Genomic DNA, 20,682 nt, shown 5'->3' on the forward strand with positions numbered 1-20,682 from the left:
CGCAAGGTACAAAGGAAGAGCCCAATGAGCTGAACTCATAGTAGACGACAGCTGAAGGTTGCTCTGCTGTTACACAAAGTATCTGTTATTCAGTTAGACGACTGCACAAATCTTGCATATTTTGAGATACAATCTGAACTAATATTCTCAGTTGCACGTGCAATCGCACATATCTGCGAAACTCATTAATATTCATGTATGCTCCGCCTTCTGAAACCGAAAATCTCGTAACACCGGTCAATTTAATGGCCCAATGAAAAACAATGAAAACCAGGACATTTTCATTAGTGATGGGAAGTTCGGAACTTTTCTGCGAACCGGTTCTTTCGGACAGTTCGATAAAATAAACCGGTTGAAAAAAATGGTTCACCGGTTCTTTTACGCTCCGACGTAATGATGTCATCCGCGATGACGTCGTCTATCGCGGGCCGGGATGAAAAAACACTGTCTGATGTTCAACAAAACTTGACTAACGTGCTTTTCATTCTCTTGAAAAGTTAAACGCATGTGCAGTATCATCAGCTCACCGGTTCTCAAATCGGACATGTCCGAAAGAAGCGGTTCTCGGTCGTGTACTGATGATCCGAAAACCGTTGCAACCGGTTCTTGACTCGAGAACGAGAACCGTGACACGCCGTGTATGTTTGTTCGTGTGCGCCGCGCACGCGCACTCATATCAGCTGCTCTGCTGCTCGTGCTCATCATCATCAGTTCTCTCTTTACAGCAGGTTAAGTCAGTGTACTGTTGGAGTAACCGAATAACTCCGGGATGTTGGTTTATTTCGAGAGGTAGTGTCAGGCACCTCAAAAAGTGAATAACTTTAGTAATTTGTGGATTCGTGTTTGCTTACTGGAGATGCGAACTGTTTGGAACGATTCAGACCGATTTTTTGAACTGGTTCGACCGGTTCACTGAAAAGAACCGGTTAAAAAGAACGATTCGTTCGTGAACCGGACATCACTAATTTTCATCACTTTATAAAAAACAACCAGGACGGCCAGGACAGGACGTGAAAACAGGACATGTCCTGGGAAAACAGGACGTTTTGTCACCCTACCTATGTGTGGCTAACGGGGCTAAAGCTAACGTTACACACTGTTGGAGAGATTTATAAAGAATGAAGTTGTGTTTATGAATTATACAGACTGCAAGTGTTTAAAAATGAAAATAGCGACGGCTCTCTTGTCTCCGTGAATACAGTAAGAAACGATGGTAAATTTAACCACATTTAACAGTACATTAGCAACATGCTAACGAAACATTTAGAAAGACAGTTTACAAATATCAATAAAAATATCATGATATCATGGATCACGTCAGTTATTATCGCTCCATCTGCCATTTTTCGCTATTGTCCTTGCTTGCTTACCTGCATAAAGTCTGTTGATTCGGCTGTGCTGCTCCAGACGTTAATACTGGCTTGTCTAATGCCTTGAACATGGGCTGGTATATGCAAAAGTTATTAATGATCCCGACTGTTGCATCACAGTCGGTGTTATGTTGAGATTCGCCTGTTCTTCAGAGGTCTTTTGCACAAATTAAATTTACATAAGAAGGAGGAAACAATGGTGTTTGAGACTCACTGTATGTCATTTCCATGTACTGAACTCTTGTTATTCAACTATGCCGAGGTAAATTCAATTTTCAATTCTAGGGCACCTTTAAACAATTATATCCTATATTTAACTTGGTCTATATATATATATATATATATATATATATATATATATATATATATAATTCAAAAGCTTATGAACTCAAGATTCGTGCTGTGAAAACCGTTTTGAAATTGCGTTACCATGAAAGGTACTTTAACCTCTTAACTGTCACCCCCCTTTTTTGAAAATATACACTATCCAATATACTATTCCACTTTGCAAACTTATATGGTTGTAATTCAAGAATGCTTTGGAATATAGACATACGTTTGTTCTCGTTTTAAAGAAAACAATCAGCTGATTACACAACTCAAAAGCACTTCAAAAAATGAAAGTATGAAAAGTTATGGAAGTTTAAATTTATTGTAAATCAAATGTACTGTACTAAATCTTTTATATTTTATATAAAATATATATTTTACAAAATAATTTTTACTCTAATTACTATCAAATCTACGGAGCCCCGGACATGACATGCAGGAAAAAAATAGTTGGCTAAATTGTGCGCACGATTTACAAATTCGTTCCCTCAATTTACTAAAACGTTTGAACGATTTAGTAAATCGAGGGAACGAAATAGTAAATCGTGTGCACAATTTAATTTTTTTTCTTGCATGTCATGTGTGGGGCTCCATACAAATCAAAGCCCTGTGTCTTGCCAATTTGTGTTCCAAATTTTAAGTTGATATCACAAAAATTTAAGTTCCCTTGAGATTTTGTTTAGGCGCTGTACCAAAAATAGCCACCGAGTGTCACCGACATTCTATTGATTTTTTTTTATGCATTCTTCCGTAACAAATTTATACATTTCTGTCCAAATATCACAAAACAGGCAGATATGAAACCGTGAGACTCTTTCTGACGATATGCGTTTTGTCGAGATTAGAAAAGGTTTTTAATATAAAGTAGTTAAAATAATTTTGTAATATGAAACCTGACACCGCACACTAGGGGAGGAGCTCGCTAAGACAATTTAATAAGTCAAACAAAATCTATTTTCTAGTATTTGTCTAAAATATTTACAATATTACTGAAAAAAAATATATATGTATTTAAAGTTTATATTGAAAGTATATATATTTCATGGCTGTATCTAACCCTCTCGAGTTCAAAGCAATTCAGCAAGCCAATGAAACCTGACTTAAAAAACAATTATCCAATCAAAAGCAAATTGGCACTTGTTGCTAATCACATGTCCACCTGCGGTTTGTAAACTGCTGCTGAATGTTTGTCAACATACATAAAAGTAAACCTGCAAGGGCTAAGAGCAACCATTTTATTTTATTTTATTTTTTATCGACACTCCACAATTCATGGTCATGACATGAATCCGAAGAGGCAAAAAAGGACATTTTATACACTTTTAGAAGTTGCAGAAGAGCTTTGCAAATCTAGTGATGACGAGCGGGATGAGTCCAGTGATGACGAGCCAGACATGCTTTTTCCAGAAACAGATTTTTCAGACACTCTCTAGATCAGTAAGGTCATACATTTATATACAGTCTTTCTTTACTATTATACAGTATGTTAGAGAGCAGTGTGTAAATGTGACAAAATGTGTAATCATGTATTATATTTAGTATCTTGAAATGCACTGAATTTTTGGTGAGTTTATACATTTTATTTACAGTCATGTAAAGGAGAAAGAGAGAAGCAGTGAGAGAAGAGGCAGAGGCAGTGAGAGAGGAAGAGGAGGAAGTAGTGAGAGAGGAAGAGACAGAGGGTGAGGAAGACATATCCAATCTGTTTCATCTGTCACTGAAGATAGATGACATACCCAAGATGAGCCAGATATTTCACCACATGAACCATTGTTTAGACCAGCTCGAACACCTGGGCCTCAAATTATTTCAACAGAATCCTACAGTCCTCTAGAGCTATTTCATTTGTTCTTTTCATCGTCTGTGTGCCTGAGCATCTGGATACCACTAGGAGATCAAGGCAAGACATATGTCAGAAGAGCTTGTTCTTCTTCATCGCAGTTGTCATCTACATGGGTCTGTTAAAGCTACCGGCAGTGAGAGTTATTGGAATGGCTCCAGGTTTATAGTATCAGCTTCCCAACATCAGTCATGTCATGCAGAAAATTCCATGCCATCTCTTCAGCACTTCACCTGAGTGGTCCAAAAGCCTACAACTACTTTATTTCTAGCCTACAAACTGTTTTTCAGAGGAAGCATCCACATCATTTGGCCAAAGAACCTAGCTGGCCTGAGATGACTAAGCAACCTAGCACATCTGATCCTGGGCAAGGGGGCCTTGCATCCTCCATGCAAACAGGCAAAGCTGGAATTTGGACAAAGGACAGCTCAGAGTACAATTAACAAACTAATTATTGACTTTGTAATTGATGATGTTCAGCTGTTCTCATTGGTTGAGTAGCCTTCATTTAAAAAACTTGTGGAGGGAATCAGTGGAGGAAAAACTGTGACGTGTATAAAGACGCTTATCCAAAACATTGAGAAGGAATTTGCGGTAATGAAAACCAGCTTGACAGAAACACTTGTAAATGTGTCAAATGTCTGCACAACAGCAGACTTGTGGACTGCACATAACAGGAGTTTCTTAGGCATGATATGCCACTGGATTGAAGAAAACACTCTGGAGCGAAGGTCTGCTGCATTGGCCTGTGCACAAATTAGAGGGCGGCACACTTTTGACGTCCTTGCCACAAAAAAATGTGAAATACATGAAGAGTACAAACACAAAGTGAGGGCTACTGTCACCGAATACTTTGTAAAAGCTTTCGGAGAATTTGAAACAACTGAGGACGTAGCTGCAGATGACCTGAATGATGGAATACAATTTCTAGATATGGATGCAGTTCTTGAAATGCAGGGAGATGAAGAGCATTTTTTTTTCTTCCTCCTCATCAGAGGTGTGCTGCACACACCTTAAATCTGATTGCCACGAATGAGGTGGATAAAGCAGTATCAAAAGGCCCTTTTCGGGAAGTTTACCGAAGTGCAATGGGAAAATGTGCTCCTATATGGAACAAGGCACATCGGTCAACAGTAGGTGCAGAAGCTGGGCAAGATGTTGTGAACATAGAGTTACTGTGTTACTAGATGAAATTCAGAGTATGAAGCCATGTCCAAACTGATGATCAGCTGACTGACATCTGTGGAAAAATTGTAGTTTCATATTTGCAGAGCATATTATAAGCATAGTTACAACTACAATGCATTTTCCTAAATAGATTATATTTTGTTTATTACATTTACTTGAGAAAAAAATGAATTTGTATTCTCTTCCTGTTGAAGAAACATTTCTGTTATGTAAATATTATTGTTTCATATTAATAAAGCATTTAGCTACAACATAGTTACAGATATTTTACATTTTAAAAAAAAATAGGTTATAGCAAATATTAGCAGCCATGAAGCAAAAATGGCAACAACCAAAATGACAAAATTTTGCTTGTTTTGGCTTTCTCCAGAAAAGAGAGAAGATGTGAAAAAAACACTGGTTGAGGAGGCAACATCTTTGGAATCCAGAGCTCCTTGTGCAGATGAAATGAGCATTAGTCCTGAGAATATGCAAATATTTTACACTTTGGACCAAATACTTAATAAATTATTTTTATAATATTTCTTCTTATAATATTACATTGCTTTCATATTGTGGTACTCGGATTACGTTACTGAATACTTTTTTTAATGAAGTAATTTGTAACTGTAATGGATTACATTTTTAAAGTAACCCTCCCAAGCCTGGTTATTTCTGGAAAAAGAAATCAGATTCAGCCACAGACGTGACACTTATCTTTCTAATATTCTTAGAAGTACTATACCTTATTGGGACCCATGTGTGTCTGTCTTGTTGAATGGGGATGAAGGTCTAGTTTTCTGGTGGTTGAATGATTTCTAAAGTGTTCTCCAATCTTGGGGTAAGCTGAAGAGCAATAGGCAATGGGGCCTTGAAAGCAGCTGGGGTAGGTGGTAAACGAGACCTAGTGGTGGTTCAAAGCATGTAAAGAATTCACCCATAAGACCCAAATGATAAAATGTCAAAAAAGTAATAATACAATTGAGACTCTTTTTTTTGATAATTTTCTCAAATTTGTTTCAGTGGCTGTATATATAATCAACGCAAAGTATTGCGTGTGGAGATATTTAACATGATGTGAACAATGTCACTAAGATATGATGTGGAAATAGATGATATATAACATGAACTTTGTCAAAGATTTTTGTATTGCATAACAGAAACATACATGCATATACATAGAGGATGATGCTGTTTTCCAAACATCCAAAAAGAAAGGAACAAAAAAGGAAATGAGTATACATAGGGGGATACAATAAATCAATAAAAGAAAAGGTATCAGGAATTCTATACAATCATTTTGCTTTTTTATTCCTCATATCTTTAAAGAGTCTCAAAATAGTGTGTTAGTTGAGTTCGCTTTTAAATAATATGATGTTAGGTTTATTTTTTGCACAATTTTGTTTGTGTATATATGACATTTTCCAAATAAACCCGAATGTTGTCATTAATAAAGAAATCAAGTTATAATAACTTGACAAAGGTGTGTTTAACTTACTCATTTGGCAGCAAAAATCTGTTTAATTAATATTTTAAGTGCTATGAGCTCAAAACTTTAATTTATTTAAATTATTCACTATGTCTAAATGATTGGTCGTGCTTGAAATTCTGCTTTGACAACCGCACTGATTGGTCGATATAAGTTTTTTTTTTTTTCCTCCATGCTGCTGAATTTGATGACGCAGCAGCAGGCCAGTGTACAGTGGCAGAACCATCTGAGACTGAGAAGAAAGACTAAAGTTAAATTGGTAAGTAGAGATTTAAATGATCATATAAATTTGTGTTATTTGCTTTACACATTTTATTCTAATGTTATTTTCCCGTTTTACTCCGGCAGCGGCACAAGTACACTGGTGGTAAAACAGGCGGGAATAGAGTCGTAGTGAAAGACTCAATACAGCAACGTTACGCTGGTAGGTTAATGGTAAATTTTGCTTGGTTGCCTTTAACAGGTTTATTTTTAAAGTATTTTCTAGTTGTAAACACACTTGAGTTTCTAACTTTTTTTTTTTTTTTTTTTTTTTTTAAAGTGAGCTTATACTGTTAAAAATGAGCTTGTGATTTTGTCCGTGTCTTTTAAAAATGTGAGCTCACTGTTAAAAATAGGAGCTTACTGTTTTGTTTGTCTTAAAAATGTGACTTAAAAATATGAGCTTACTGTTATGAGCAATGTTTCCATTAAGTAAATGTAGTATAAACCTAATAAAGTGGTTGTTGTGAAAAACAGTACTTGTTTTAATGATTTAAAGATCAATTCCCCATTACTCAAATTAACTGAGGGAATCACATTCCTCAAATCATTTGAGTTTAGTCTGTTTGGCTTTTTAAGTTATCAGTACTTAAATTTAATTAGTTAATTAAAGTTAATTCAATGAAGAGACCACATTAGGTTACCACATTAACTTGAGTTGTCAGTTTCCCCATTACTCAAATGAATTGAGGGAATCACTTTACTCTAATCATTTGAGTAGTCTCAACTTATTAGGGTTTACAGGTTTTCTTACAAACTGTTACTCTTATACAATAAGAATATATATTCTTATTAGGTAAGGTAATCTTAATTTTTGTTAAAGTCCCTGTGAGTCGGAAGTTGCAAATGTCTTTTCTCCAGTGTTGTGACGTATTTCCAAGTGAAACGGAATATTGAATAGAGGGCAGAGTTTTACTTTAGCGCTCCTCCTCCTCCACTCTAGCATCTTTCACTCATTGCAGACTAACGGTTGGAGGGGAGTGGTTTAAGCATTTTCAACCCAAGCCGTCAAACTGACATCATCAGAGAAGGAACGCCAGACTGGAAGTAACTTTTCAGATTTTGATTAAAGATTACCGCGACAAACTATTTTTTTCTGTGTATTAACTTGCACAGATTAATTGTTCATCTCAAGACTAGTAATATGCACTAACAAAGTAAATAGGGTCGATTTTTTATTTCATGACGACCAGGGGCACGTTCAAGCTCGAACCAGTGCACAACGTTTTCCTACGGTTTCCGGGTTGAACGACATGTTTCCTGGAAACAGTGTGCAACAGGTTTGAGATACGTTTTCTCGTTTGGTTGGTGTGTCAAAAATGTCAGCCCAATCAGCAACAACATGTATATAAACCATGCGGTATTAAAGAGACAGCTTGCACAATGGGTATGAATGTAACATAAAAGTACTATATGTATTTATATATTTTGCTATTGTATTTTGGAGTGACACTTTCATATTCTCCTCTGATTATATAATGGTAAATATTACAATATCACAGCACAACAATAGTGATCATCAATAATGATAAGCCTAATACTCACAATAAAAAAGGTCATATAGATCATAACACGGAACATCCTTCACCTGAAATGTTTGTCTTTTCATCATGAAATGTGAGGCAAATGTTGGATCACAATAATTAGGAACAACAGCTTCCACAAATCCCTTCATTCGATTGGGATGTTCTCTTTTATTCTGGAAGGCAAGGGCAGTGACTGTAATATTGAGTGTATTTTGAAGTATTAAACACGTATTTATACCGACTTCATCAGGCTCCAAAAATCTTCAAAAAGAACACAAAGAATGGCCTTCTCAGCTGCCATAGTTGCAACTCTTGCGTCATCAGAACGGGGTGTTCAACGCACCACCGTTTGCGTTTAAAAAACGTTTTGTCGGGGCTGAACGCAGCCCTGAATGCATAGATTTTGTCATGCAGCAGCCGATCTATGCGGCGCTGCATGGAGTCGAACAAATCTATCGACAGTTTGAAATTGGCCACTGATTTGTAACGCCCATTTTGGTTTTGCATGTGCACTTCTCAGTAGTCTAACTGATGCTTCCTCATTAAGCCGAGTTCAGACTGCACGATTTTCAAAGTAGTCGGGTCACTGATCTTTTCACACTGCATGACTATCTTGGCCAGCATTCAGTCGCTGCTGTGTTCACACTGCACGATGGATCGGCGACAGAGGGTTTCACACTGCATGACTTCACAATAGGAAGAATCGCCGACAACTCTGTCTGGCACGCAAACTACGTTTCGCAACCAAACCACGGGAAATGTGACAAGGAAACAACGCGATATCACGCGTGCAAGACCGGAGTTCTCATGTGAGACTGGGATTATTATTAGAAATGGTAGCCCGCAAGAAGCTTGCAATACGAATTGCCTGTGCGCTGATTTGCAGCGAAAACAAGAAAAAGAAAAGAAGAATATGGAGGAGGAAATGGTTGGGGAGACGCGAGGAACAAGGATTGTGTGTTCTGCAACGAGAGTGGTCTGTAACTCCTCCCCGAACTCCCCGCTGCTCTGTATCTTGCTCTCTCATTGGTTGTCGGTCATCGCCGATGTAGTTTTCAGTCAGAACACTTTTCGCACAGCTGGATTTTGAATCGCCGACAGGTCCAGATATTTAGCATGCCAAATATCTCACGGGCGTCGGCGATTCTCTCAGATCGCGTCTTTGCTCATTCACACTGCGTGAACGAGCACCGATTTGCCTGAGTGTTGGGCCATTGAGTGAAGCTGACTGCTGTAGCCTATATATCCAACTTAGGCGTGGAGTCTTCCTTCACTTTTAATTTTGTAGATACTGTTTGAATGATAGCTTGGTAAATTGTTGGCAATCAAACATTCAATATTGCTACTTTCCATTTCTATTAAGATACCTGGTACATCAGCACAGTGGTAGTAGTTCTACGAAGTCCCGGACATGACATGCAGGAAAAAAATGGTAGGCTAATTCGTGCACATGATTTACTAATTTGAGGGAACGAAATAGTAAATCGTGCGCACGATTTATTTATTTTTTTCTTGCATGTCATGTGCGGGGCTCCGTACAGTTCAAACTAATATCACGTAACATTCACATAATTTATGTCTCGATCATGATTGGTTGATATACTGAGGGAGGCTAGCCTCCCCTGCGAACTCTTCTAACTTCTGAATGTAAAACACTCAGTGATTGGCTAATGATTGACAGTGATTGGCTAATGTTCTTGTTAAATTTAACTCTCGTTTCATCCCTTAGGCTAATAAATACAATTTTTTATTAATTTTTTTTTTATGCATTATGATGAATTATTCAAAGATATTTAACCTTGTCATTGTGCTTTTTCTCTGTGTATATAATCTCATACTATGATGTATGCAATAACCCATGATATCATATATGTAATTGTAAGTTCTGCAAGAAAAAAAAAACGTAAACACATAAGCACGGTAAATAAGTGCTGCACTGCGTCGACTGCACGGGAGACTGACATAGAAGAAAAGAAATTATTGAATAAAGTCATTATTTTTGTTTTGCTGTGTATTGCTGTCTATTTTTAGTACAAATACCTCAGATTTTATCAAAAATATCTTAATTTTTGTTCTGAAGATGAACGAAGGTCTTACGGGTGTGGAACAACATGAGGGTGAGTACTTAATGAAAGAAATTTCATTTTTGACAGCAAAGTAATGAGAATTTGGTTTTGCAATCTGATGAAACTAAACTAAATACAATATGTGCATATATATATAAAGTAGGACAAACATTGGACAAAAGTAGATTTTTTTGCAGAAGTGCTCTTTATTCATTTTGCACAAAACAGAATATAGGCTATATTGCTCAAACTGTATCAAAATGTACAGGGAATACAAACACTGAACTCTATGCAAACCAGCAATGTGAAACTGAATATATTTTGTCTCACAGTGTGTGAACCAGGGCATCACCCATTACAGCACCACTTAGAGCAGTAAATGCATAATTACTGTGGCAAACACCATGGTAAAAAAGGCCTATATCTGTAGGTAAAAGTCAATAAATAAATGTTTTATTAGGGATGCACCGAAATGAAAATTCTTGGCCAAAACCAAAAACCGAAAAAGAGGAAACCAAGGCCGAAAACCGGAAACCGAAAGAAATTATGCCAATTGTTAGTACCATTGCATTTATGGCTATGACTGTGTACTAACTTTACTAAAATCAAGGCATTGCAATTGCATAAATTAATATTAAAGTTTCAAAGAATAAATCAATTGTAAATTATGCAAATATTTATTTAGCACATTGCAATGCTTTAGTGCTGCGATTAAAGGAATAACGTCTGCTACAGATGCATCAGGGGAGCTGATCTCGCGGTTTCTGTTTGCGTCATCACAACATTTCGGCCGTATTGTTTCAGTGATAAAAGTCTTTCGACCGAAAATGCACTTTTGGGTCAATTTTCGGTGGCCGAATATTCGGTGCATCCATAGTTTTTATGATTATCCTATATTTTATGTATGTTTTTTTCTCCAAAATGTTTCCTAATTGTTCATGAATTGAAATGTTTAAAGTTAAATTAACAAAATATGTGCATGAACATGATTCTAATTCAAATCAGTATTTCTCATGAACAAAAAAGGGACCAAATTCTCTAAATTTTAGCCTTCCCTGCTATGTACAGAAGCCTCTGATGGCACGTTTTGCTCAAACTTCCATTAAAATGTAAAAATCTTGTATTTCATATCGTGTAGAGTTTGGTCATCAGACCCCCTCAATTCATCACAGTAACTCAATTCACTGGTGTAAATAAAGCTCTGCGTCCATTGTCAGTTTTTGAAGTGCATTTTACCTTCACAGTATTGTAATTTAAAATCATTTTACAGTTTGGTTTATTGCATGTTACTAAATTATTATCAATACTACGCACACTGTGACATGAGTTTAGTCAGTTTAAGAGAAGAGAATCTGTCTGTTGAGTCACTGGAAATCAAACAAAACAAACCTCCTTAGTTCATTCCCAGTTTATGGGATTTTTGTCAGTAGCTAAGGACATGCATAAAATGTTTGCATCTTTATATGTGTTCTTTTAAAATCTCTGGGGGTCTGAAGAGTAAACACTGTAAGTCTAATGACTGCCTATTTCCTGTGTTTGTTTGTACGGTTTGCCAACTCAGCGAGGAGAACGTGTGTTGTAAGATGGTTGGATGGCAGTGATGATAAAAATTTTGATTAAAAAAAAGTGCAGATAGAAAGATAGTGAGAGAAACATGCGTGTTGTTCTCCTTGATTGAGAGTATCAGTTTGTCACTCTGAACAGATGCTGCTTGTCCAAATAATCACAGACTTCAAGGGCGGGCCTGAGGACCTCAATCTCCTTCCCATGAGTCTCTGCTCTTCAGGTTCTGTTTACAGAAAGACAAACATCTGCTCGTCTTCCTTTTGCCCTTTCTCATGCTCACTTGAGGGAGGTCATGTTATCTCTGCAATTTTGGGGGTCTCTGTAAAGCTTAATGTCTAATGCACATAAATAAAAGTAACACTAGTCTAGTCATTTTTTTCAGTGAATTAATCTCAAGCTAATTAGTACTTCTATCAGCAAGTTTTGTGAAGATATAAAAGTGTAATTTCTCTTAAACAAGTTTTAAATGGGTCTTCTTCGCAAATCACCCTACATTTGTTTTATTTTACTCATTATTAGATTAAAAAAAAATAATTGTTTGTATTTGCACGTGAGGTACAAGGGCATCTCATGATGAAAGTTGAGCCAACAACCATGATGCTTTCAGAAGTCTGGTCCTTCCTTCTTCAGGTTTTTATAGTCTGTGTTAATGGCCACAAACTAAAGAAGATTGGGAAAAGAAAACATACATTGATTGTGTTATTTTGAGCCATTTCATTGAGTCTTTTATTACTATGCCTATTTCCTGAGCAAGTTTCTAGGTTTCAGTCATTTAGAAAGTGTAAATCTGGTGTGCTGTCTCAGGTTTTTCTACCCACACAGGCACTGACCAGCGTTTGGTTTTCATTTTAACTTTTGATTTTGTCAGCCCAGCTCATGCAGGACATCAGTTTGATGAAATGTCTGAACTTTTTCTACAGCTCTCTGTTGGCTCCTCCTGGAGTGCTTGTTTTGCCACAAATCAAACCATCAGGGAAATGAGATCCACAGGAAATACCAAAACATACTGTTCTACACTGATGAAGCCATTTAGTTGAGTGATAAAACATTCTTTTGAAATCATTTGTGAGTCACTTTGTGTGCTTCTCAAGAGGACAGCTATTTCTGATTCTATATTTAATAACTCACTGTGCAACTGTGACTTTGAAATGTTTGCAAATATAAAAAAAAATAGAAAGTAGCTATAAAATAACTAAAGTTCTGTTTATCAGACAAAAACCAACCACAACTGAATATTTCATCACATTGCAAACTATAACCTGCACTTTTGATGACATAAATATGCAATTAGTACTGTACTTTGATTTGCATATTAAAATGACAAAAATAATAACAGAGAAGATTGCTGGTGTTAATAAGGGTCCATCCCTTTTCACAGACAGTGATGACACACTTCTGAAATTAACATGGATCATTTAAAAAAAGTAATGAAAATGTCTAACATTATACTTTGTGCAAGCATTAAATTATATAAATTTATATAAAAATTGAGTGTTTCTCATACATATGCTGAGGGAGTTATTGCTACTCTCTTCTGCTAGAATCCACCTCTATATTTTTTAAATCATGGAAATGCAAATTCCTTTTGCTGCTGAAGCCTGTCTAATAATAAAAATAATGAATGATATTTGTTATGATCTCCTATGTACCTCTATAGAGGTTTACCCTGTTATAGTTTACTTTCATGCTCAAAACCCCCAAATGTGGAAAGGATCGAATCTGTGGAACACAGCTGATATGATGTACCTTGTATTGGTAGCTCGGACTGAGCTGGTTCCAGGGCTCAGGGTTACTGCTCTTGTTCCAGCTGTCAAGAGCCAAAAGATAAAGAAATATTTCAAATAATTTGCCTTTACTTTCTTAATTACTTGCCATCACAATTTGTATTTCAACACTGTCAGATATAAAATTATAATATGTAAATTGTTTATTTTAAATTAAAGTTTAAAAGATTTATCATATCACACATGTACTAACACACATGGCAATAGCCATTTTTATGGTGCTTTATGGTTTTAACAGGATCAAATTAATTATCTAAAATTTCCAAACTAATTGTCCCATGTCTGAAGAATCAGGTCAACATGTATTTACTTTGCACTGTTCATGCTTTACCCATTAATGTATTTTAATAGATTTAATCATTTCCTTACGTGACATGAGGTCCTCTGGCAAGACGAAACAAATAAAGGAAGGCTCCACCCATGCCCAGACAGATGAAGAAAAACTGTGGGATGAGCTGTGAAAGATGATATGATTTATGGTTTGTTCTCTTGGAAAGTGTTATAAAATAAATGTCCGGTGTCCCATAAAATTAGATCTTTGATCAGCATGATTTGAATCAAAACATTGTTTTCCCTTCTTCTTTTTTTTCCTTGAATAAGATTTTTTTCCCTCAGTTCTAATTGTCTGATTTTAAAGTTTTATTTTAAGTTTTACATTTTTAAATTAAGATGTGTACTAATACTACACACACACACACACACACACACATATATATATATATAGAGAGAGAGAGAGCAGATTATTCTTGACACTTCTTTAACAGATTATTCTTGACACTACTTTAGCAACCTAATAAAATCATATTTCCTTATTAATGTTTGTTATTAAACAAATCTTGTTTGAAAAAAAATGTAGAAAGAGAAGTAGAATTTAAAATACTCACTCCAGGATGTTTCTTGATCTGATCTCGGAGTTTCTGCAGCATGTTTACTGGAGAATAAGAGCAGAAGTGTGTGTGTGTCCGTGTTACAGCTGCTAAGAAAGGGAGGGAGGAATGGGAGTTTGTTTGAAGAGAGAGAGAGATTGAGAGAGTGACAGAGAGAGATGATTTTTTTTATGAATACTGAATGTGCAAAAATACTGAATGTGTAACTCCCCCCTCGAAAACAAAACACAATGCGGCCTTAACAAGTCAGTCAAGTCAAGTCAAATTTATTTATATAGCGCTTTTTACAATTGGTAATTGTTTCAAAGCAGCTTTACATATTAGAAGCACAGAAAAAAGAGAAGTGGTTAAAAATAAGCTGTACAAGCAAGCATGGTAATATGTAACATATACAAGATGGTGCTACATTAAGCCAATGTCGGCTGACTCCCAGGGGTGGAAAAAAACCCCTAGGAGAAAAACCCAGCGTGCTAACACTGGGAAAAAAGTCCTAGGAGGGAAAAAACCCCTTGGAAGATATATATAATATATGTAAATGGATATGGAGATCAAAATCTGAATTATACATTTTTATTATAGAGATTAAAAATAGATTATATATAAATATATGTAAGCGGATACGGGGATTAAAAATCTGAATTACAGATGCAGCCAGAACTGGATCTGTAGGCCCATTGTCTCCTGGGCTACGTTGTAGTCAGGTCCAGACACAGGTTCTCCATCTGATCTGGATACGGCCTGGATCCAGCACCCAGCAAACCTCAGGATAAGCAGAGAGACTGATATTAGCGTAGATGCCATTCTTATTCTGATGTACAGGTATATCTAGTGTTATGGGAAATGTTCTCGGTTCCGGCCGACCTAATTATTGCAGCGTAACAATCCTTTAACGGATTTGAAAAATGTCAATGTATTGATAATGTGTTATGTGTATGCAAGAGCAAAGAGATGTGTTTTTAGTCTAGATTTAAACTGACAGAGTGTGTCTGCTTCCCGAACAATGCTAGGAAGATTGTTCCAGAGTTTAGGTGCTAAATAGGAAAAGGATCTGCCGCCTTCAGTTGATTTTGATATTCTGGGTATTATCAACTGGCCTGAATTCTGAGATCGCAATAGACGTGAAGGACTATAATGCATTAAGAGCTCACTTAGGTACTGGGGAGCTAAACCATTTAGAGCTTTATAAGTAAGTAGCAAGATTTCAAAATCTATACGATGTTTAATAGGGAGCCAATGTAATGTTGACAGAACTGGGCTAATATGGTCATACTTTCTGGTTCTAGTAAGAACTCTAGCTGCCGCATTTTGGACCAACTGTAGTCTGTTTAAAAGCCGAGCAGAACAACCACCCAGTAGAGCGTTACAGTAATCTAGTCTTGAGGTCATGAATGCATGAACCAACTGTTCCGCATTTGTCATTGAGAGCATATGTCGTAATTTTGATATATTTTTTAGATGGAAGAAGGCGGTTTTACAGATACTAGAAACATGACTTTCAAATGAAAGAGCTTGAATCATCTCAAAAGTTAAAAGATCTTGCATAAACTTATATAAACAAAATCAATTAGGATTCTCCTCTGGTTTAAAACAGAAACAAAAACACTTGTGGCAATGACACCAAAGCATTCTACATTGCATATCACCTTGAGTCTTTGTCAGTGGTGGTTCATACAATGCTCTCCATTCAGGTGTCTCAATATCATCAAACTCAAGTACAGAATGCCAAGGTGTATCAAATTTTTTTTTCAGCATTTGTGAAATTTGGCTGAGAAAAATTGACTAAGAGTCCCAAAGCAGTGATATTAGATTAAAAAATGTCCAGGAAAAGTGTTGCCATTGTCAGAAATGTCCAAACTGGCTCCATGTATCGATGGTTCTTTAAAGGTGCCCTAGAACGCTTTTTCACAAGATGTAATATAATAATGTAAAGTCTAAGGTGTCCCCTGAATGTGTCTGTGAAGTTTCAGCTCAAAATACCCCATAGATTTTTTTTAATTCAATTTTTTAACTGCCTATTTTGGGGCATGATTACAAATGCGCCGATTCAGTGCGTGTCCCCTTTAAATGCTTGCACTCCCCGCCCCCAAGCTCGCAACTCTATAATACATTGCATAAACAAAGTTCACACAGCTAATATAACCCTCAAAATGGATCTTTACAAAGTGTTTGTCATGCAGCATATCAGATCATGTAAGTATATTATTTGGATGTTTACATTTGATTCTGAATGAGTTTGATAGTGATCCGTGGCTAAAGCTAATGCTACACTGTTGGAGAGATTTATAAAGAATGAAGTTGTGTTCATGCATTATACAGACTGCAAGTGTTTAATAATGAAAATAACGACGGCTCTTGTCTCCATGAATACAGTAAGAAGCGATGGTAACTTTAACCACATTTAACAGTACATTAGCAACATTTAGAAAGACAATTTACAAATATTACTAAATATATCATGATATCATGGATTATGTCAGTTGTTATTGCTCCATCTGCCATCTTTCGCTATTGTCTTTGAATAAAGTCTGATGATTCAGCTGTGCACAGATCCAGACGTTAATACTGGCTGCCCTTGTGTAATGCCTTGAACATGGGCTGGCATATGCAAAAGTTGGGGTCGTACATATTAATGATCCCGACTGTTGCATTACAGTCAGTGTTATGTTGAGATTCGCCTGTTCTTCAGAGGTCTTTGTACACAAATCAAATTTACATAAGAAGGAGGAAACAATGGAGTTTGAGACTCACTGTAGCCGAGGTAAATTCAATTTTCAATTCTAGGGTACCTTTAAGAAACGAATTGAACAATTCTCTCTGTAGCATTTTTTTTTTTTTTTTTTTTTTTTTTGAATGATAAAAAGATACCACACATTAAAAACTCATTACTATTTAGCTTGTTAGGGTCCATTAAAAAACAAGGATGTTTCCATCAATAATCCTTCAGAATGGCATATCATAGCACATGCAACAGCTCTCCAATTATAGTCAGATGATCCTATAAGAAGAAATAATTGAAGAAAAGCATCTGTCCTGCTTTGCAAATGCATAAATACATGTTCACCTTCTTCTTTAGATAAAATAAATAATACACTAAAAAATAATCCAATATAGTGCATTTTCACCAGCAGATGTGGAGGAGGATCCATACAAATCTATCGTTTATTTTTAAAATATTGGAAAGAGTTGTTGCAGCCCAGGAACGCAATCATCTTTCTGATAATAGTCTGTATGAGCAGTTTCAATCTTGTTTCCATTCATATCATAGTGTTCAGACTACATTGGTTAAGACTTCCAATGATTTATTCTTCGCTACTGATTCAGGACTCCTTTCTATACTTATACTCCTCGATTTGAGTGCAGCATTTGATACTATCTCGCATAGCATTCTGTTGGACAGACTGGAGTCTATTGGAATCACACGCACTGTTGGGTCGTACTCAATTTGTACAGCTGAAGCAGTTTACATCAAAGCCTTTCATTTGTTACTACTGGGGTTCCACAGGGTTCAGTTTTGGGTCCTCTCTTATTTATCATTTATCTTTTACCTCTTGGTAATATTTCTAGAGAATTTGGTATTCAGTTCCATTGTTATGCTGACACCCAACTTTATCTGTCCTCAAATCTTCCATCTATCCTCTCAGATTGTGTAGCTGAGATTAAAAAGTGTTTTACTTAAAAACTTCTTAAACTATATAGCACCAAAACAGAGATTAATCTTGTTTGCTCAAAAACTAATCTCCCAAAGTCTAAATGATTCTAACTTTCCAGTGTATATATCTCAGGTTAAAAACAGGTATAAAGTATACGCTCTGCATATTTTCATATACGTAATATTAATCGTCTGCATCCGGCTCTTTCAGTAAAGAGCACAGCTGCATTAATTATTAGCAGAACTCCTATAACTGAACACATTACTCCCATATTACAGCACTTGCATTGGCTCCCGGTCAAATAATGTACTGACTTCAAAATTCTTCTCACCTACAAAGCACTCAATAATCTTTCCCCTTCATATTTATCTGATCTTCTTCATATTTACACTCCTACTCACACTTTAAGATCATCTTCTGCACTCACTCTTGTTCGTCCTCGAATTTGCACAACCTTGAGTCCCGAGCCTTCAGTCATGCAGCTACTTATTTATTGAACTCATTACCACAGGATGTGCACAACAATAATACATGCCAACCTGTGCCAAAGGGAGAATGCCACCAAATTATTAACAATTAATGTTCAGTTTTTGTATGACATAGTTGGAACTAAGTATTTCAATTTGTCTAATATTCTTTTCATTTTCAAGAACTCCCTCACAATTCATCCGTACCACATCATTTCCTAAAAAAAATATTTAAGAATTTAAATTCCGAGCCGATATCAAGGATTGTATTGGGCCAATTAAGCCTTATTTTTTTCTTCTGTTTTTTTTTATTTTTTTTTTTTATCTTATCTACACATGGCATTGGTAAATATAATCATTTGGTGCTATGGTAGACATTTGTGACACTGTCACATAAGAATTTATTTCTATGATTTCATGTATAATGGAGTTTTAATGGGTTTACATGTTATTTAGTCATCAGTTCCAGGAGCATCAGTTCCAAGCAACAATTACATGTTCGAGATTTTGGCCCTGCTTTATTGATTTTGATTTTGGCCCTGCTTTTGCACAAGCATGTGTGTTATGTTCCAAAGCGCAATATCAGCACAATTAAACGAGCGATGTTAAAAAATAAACAAATAAATACAAAATATTGCAGAAAATAGATATTTTTTCATATTTTAAGTAATGTTTTATTTAATATTTTATATTATTGTTGTTATATTATATTGTTATATTATTATTAAATGATCCTCCGATAAATATTATTATAAATATAAATAATTATTATTTATAATTACTTATATTTATTTATGTAGCAATGGAAAGTGTTTATTTCGGCGTAAAATGTTTTGTTTTGTTTTGTTTTTTGACAAAATGTTTGTGTATTATTTATTTATTTTATTTATTATATATATCAGATTCAGGTTTCCATGGTGAATGGTGATCAATGTAGAAATGAAATGAGGGATGGATCGTGCCTCATATCTCCAAGCTTCATTTGCTGAAACAGCAGGTTGACCATCATGTTAAAGATCTGATCTCTTCAGCTGTTCCTGGAATAAATGGACATAATGATTCTAGTTAGAGGGGACAAAACAGCAGACTATCCTGCCACTGAGCTTTGAGCTGAAGCAGATGTAGGAACTGAATGAATGATGAAAGACTGTTGACTGCAGACGTCTCTCGTGTGTCACCTCACATACACAATAACTGCAGTGAAAGATCCATGACCACAGCACCATAACACACAAACACAAACCTGTGAGCCGCACGTTCAACTTGAACAAGCATTACCTTTGAGGGGTTAAAAGCATAAGGAAAATATGTGACTTATGTATAATTGTCTATTATAAATTAATTAGACCATTGCTTCCCAAATTTATGATGGACATAAGTCGACAATTTTCCTATTACAAGCAAGAGAACAGTTGTTGGGTAAATGCTCAGTATACACAGTTTAGGGTTTAGTGGTACTAAGGAAGAGGAAGTTTGAACAGTTTCAACACTGAACTGAATTGAGCTGAATAATGATATTATTATCTTGCTACAGTTGCTTTACTGCAGAATATCAATCTGTCTCTTATTTTACAAGGTTTGCATCATAATTCTGTTACTTTCCTATTTATTATTGTAAAGCTGCTTTGAAAACTTTCTATTGTTAAAGCATTATAATATTAAATCAAGGTGACTTAACATGAGATGCATCCCAGAATTTTTTTTTTTTTTACATCCCCTCACAGTGCTACGTGCAGTGAAATTATCACATTAATCAGGAACATTAGGTTCACATTTATTTAACATCACTTGAGGTAATGTACTATAACAAATGATCATCTTATATCCACCTTTTTCCTGATGAGCCAACAGTTGAAAACTAAAGTAAAAGAGTGACGGAAATTTGTTGCATCTTACCGTGAAATGAGAGTTCCGTGTCTTTATTAAAATTAACACATTAATGATTTATCTCTCATCCACCCACAATTAATTGGAATGTTATTTTTTATTACTTGGCCTGCCCCGCACCGTGGATTATCCGCGATCCGCACATCATTATCAAACGGTTTGAGAATGTACACAGGCTGGGAACTGCAACAGAATTGTGCCTGTGAAAAAGGGGCATCTCTGAGCATGTGACTGCCTGAGTTTTGCCGACAGCCAGAGGCAGCACAAAATTTGACGGAGGTGGCCGCCTTGTAATTCTCTATGCAGGACAAACCATAGCTTATGGCATTGTTGTCAAATAGTAATTAGCTGGTGAAGTGGAATAACTTATTGCTGAGTTAACGAAAGTTATG

The 20,682-nt window shown here is 36.0% G+C and overlaps 1 protein-coding gene across 1 annotated transcript; it reads right to left on the reverse strand.

The window, feature by feature from the left end:
• Positions 1 to 10,235: 10,235 nt before the first annotated feature.
• Positions 10,236 to 14,437, reverse strand: ndufa4l2a (NDUFA4 mitochondrial complex associated like 2a). The gene is made up of 4 exons (XM_048192733.1): positions 14,284 to 14,437; positions 13,769 to 13,854; positions 13,362 to 13,422; positions 10,236 to 12,275 (listed from the first exon to the last, which is right to left on the reverse strand). Exons 1-4 carry the CDS (start codon positions 14,323 to 14,325, stop codon positions 12,219 to 12,221), a joined length of 246 nt encoding a protein of 81 aa, XP_048048690.1. The 5' UTR covers positions 14,326 to 14,437; the 3' UTR covers positions 10,236 to 12,218.
• Between the last annotated feature and the right edge of the window lie 6,245 nt (positions 14,438 to 20,682).

This window comes from Megalobrama amblycephala, linkage group LG6 (genome assembly GCF_018812025.1).
Source record: "Megalobrama amblycephala isolate DHTTF-2021 linkage group LG6, ASM1881202v1, whole genome shotgun sequence".
NCBI lineage: Eukaryota > Metazoa > Chordata > Actinopteri > Cypriniformes > Xenocyprididae > Megalobrama > Megalobrama amblycephala.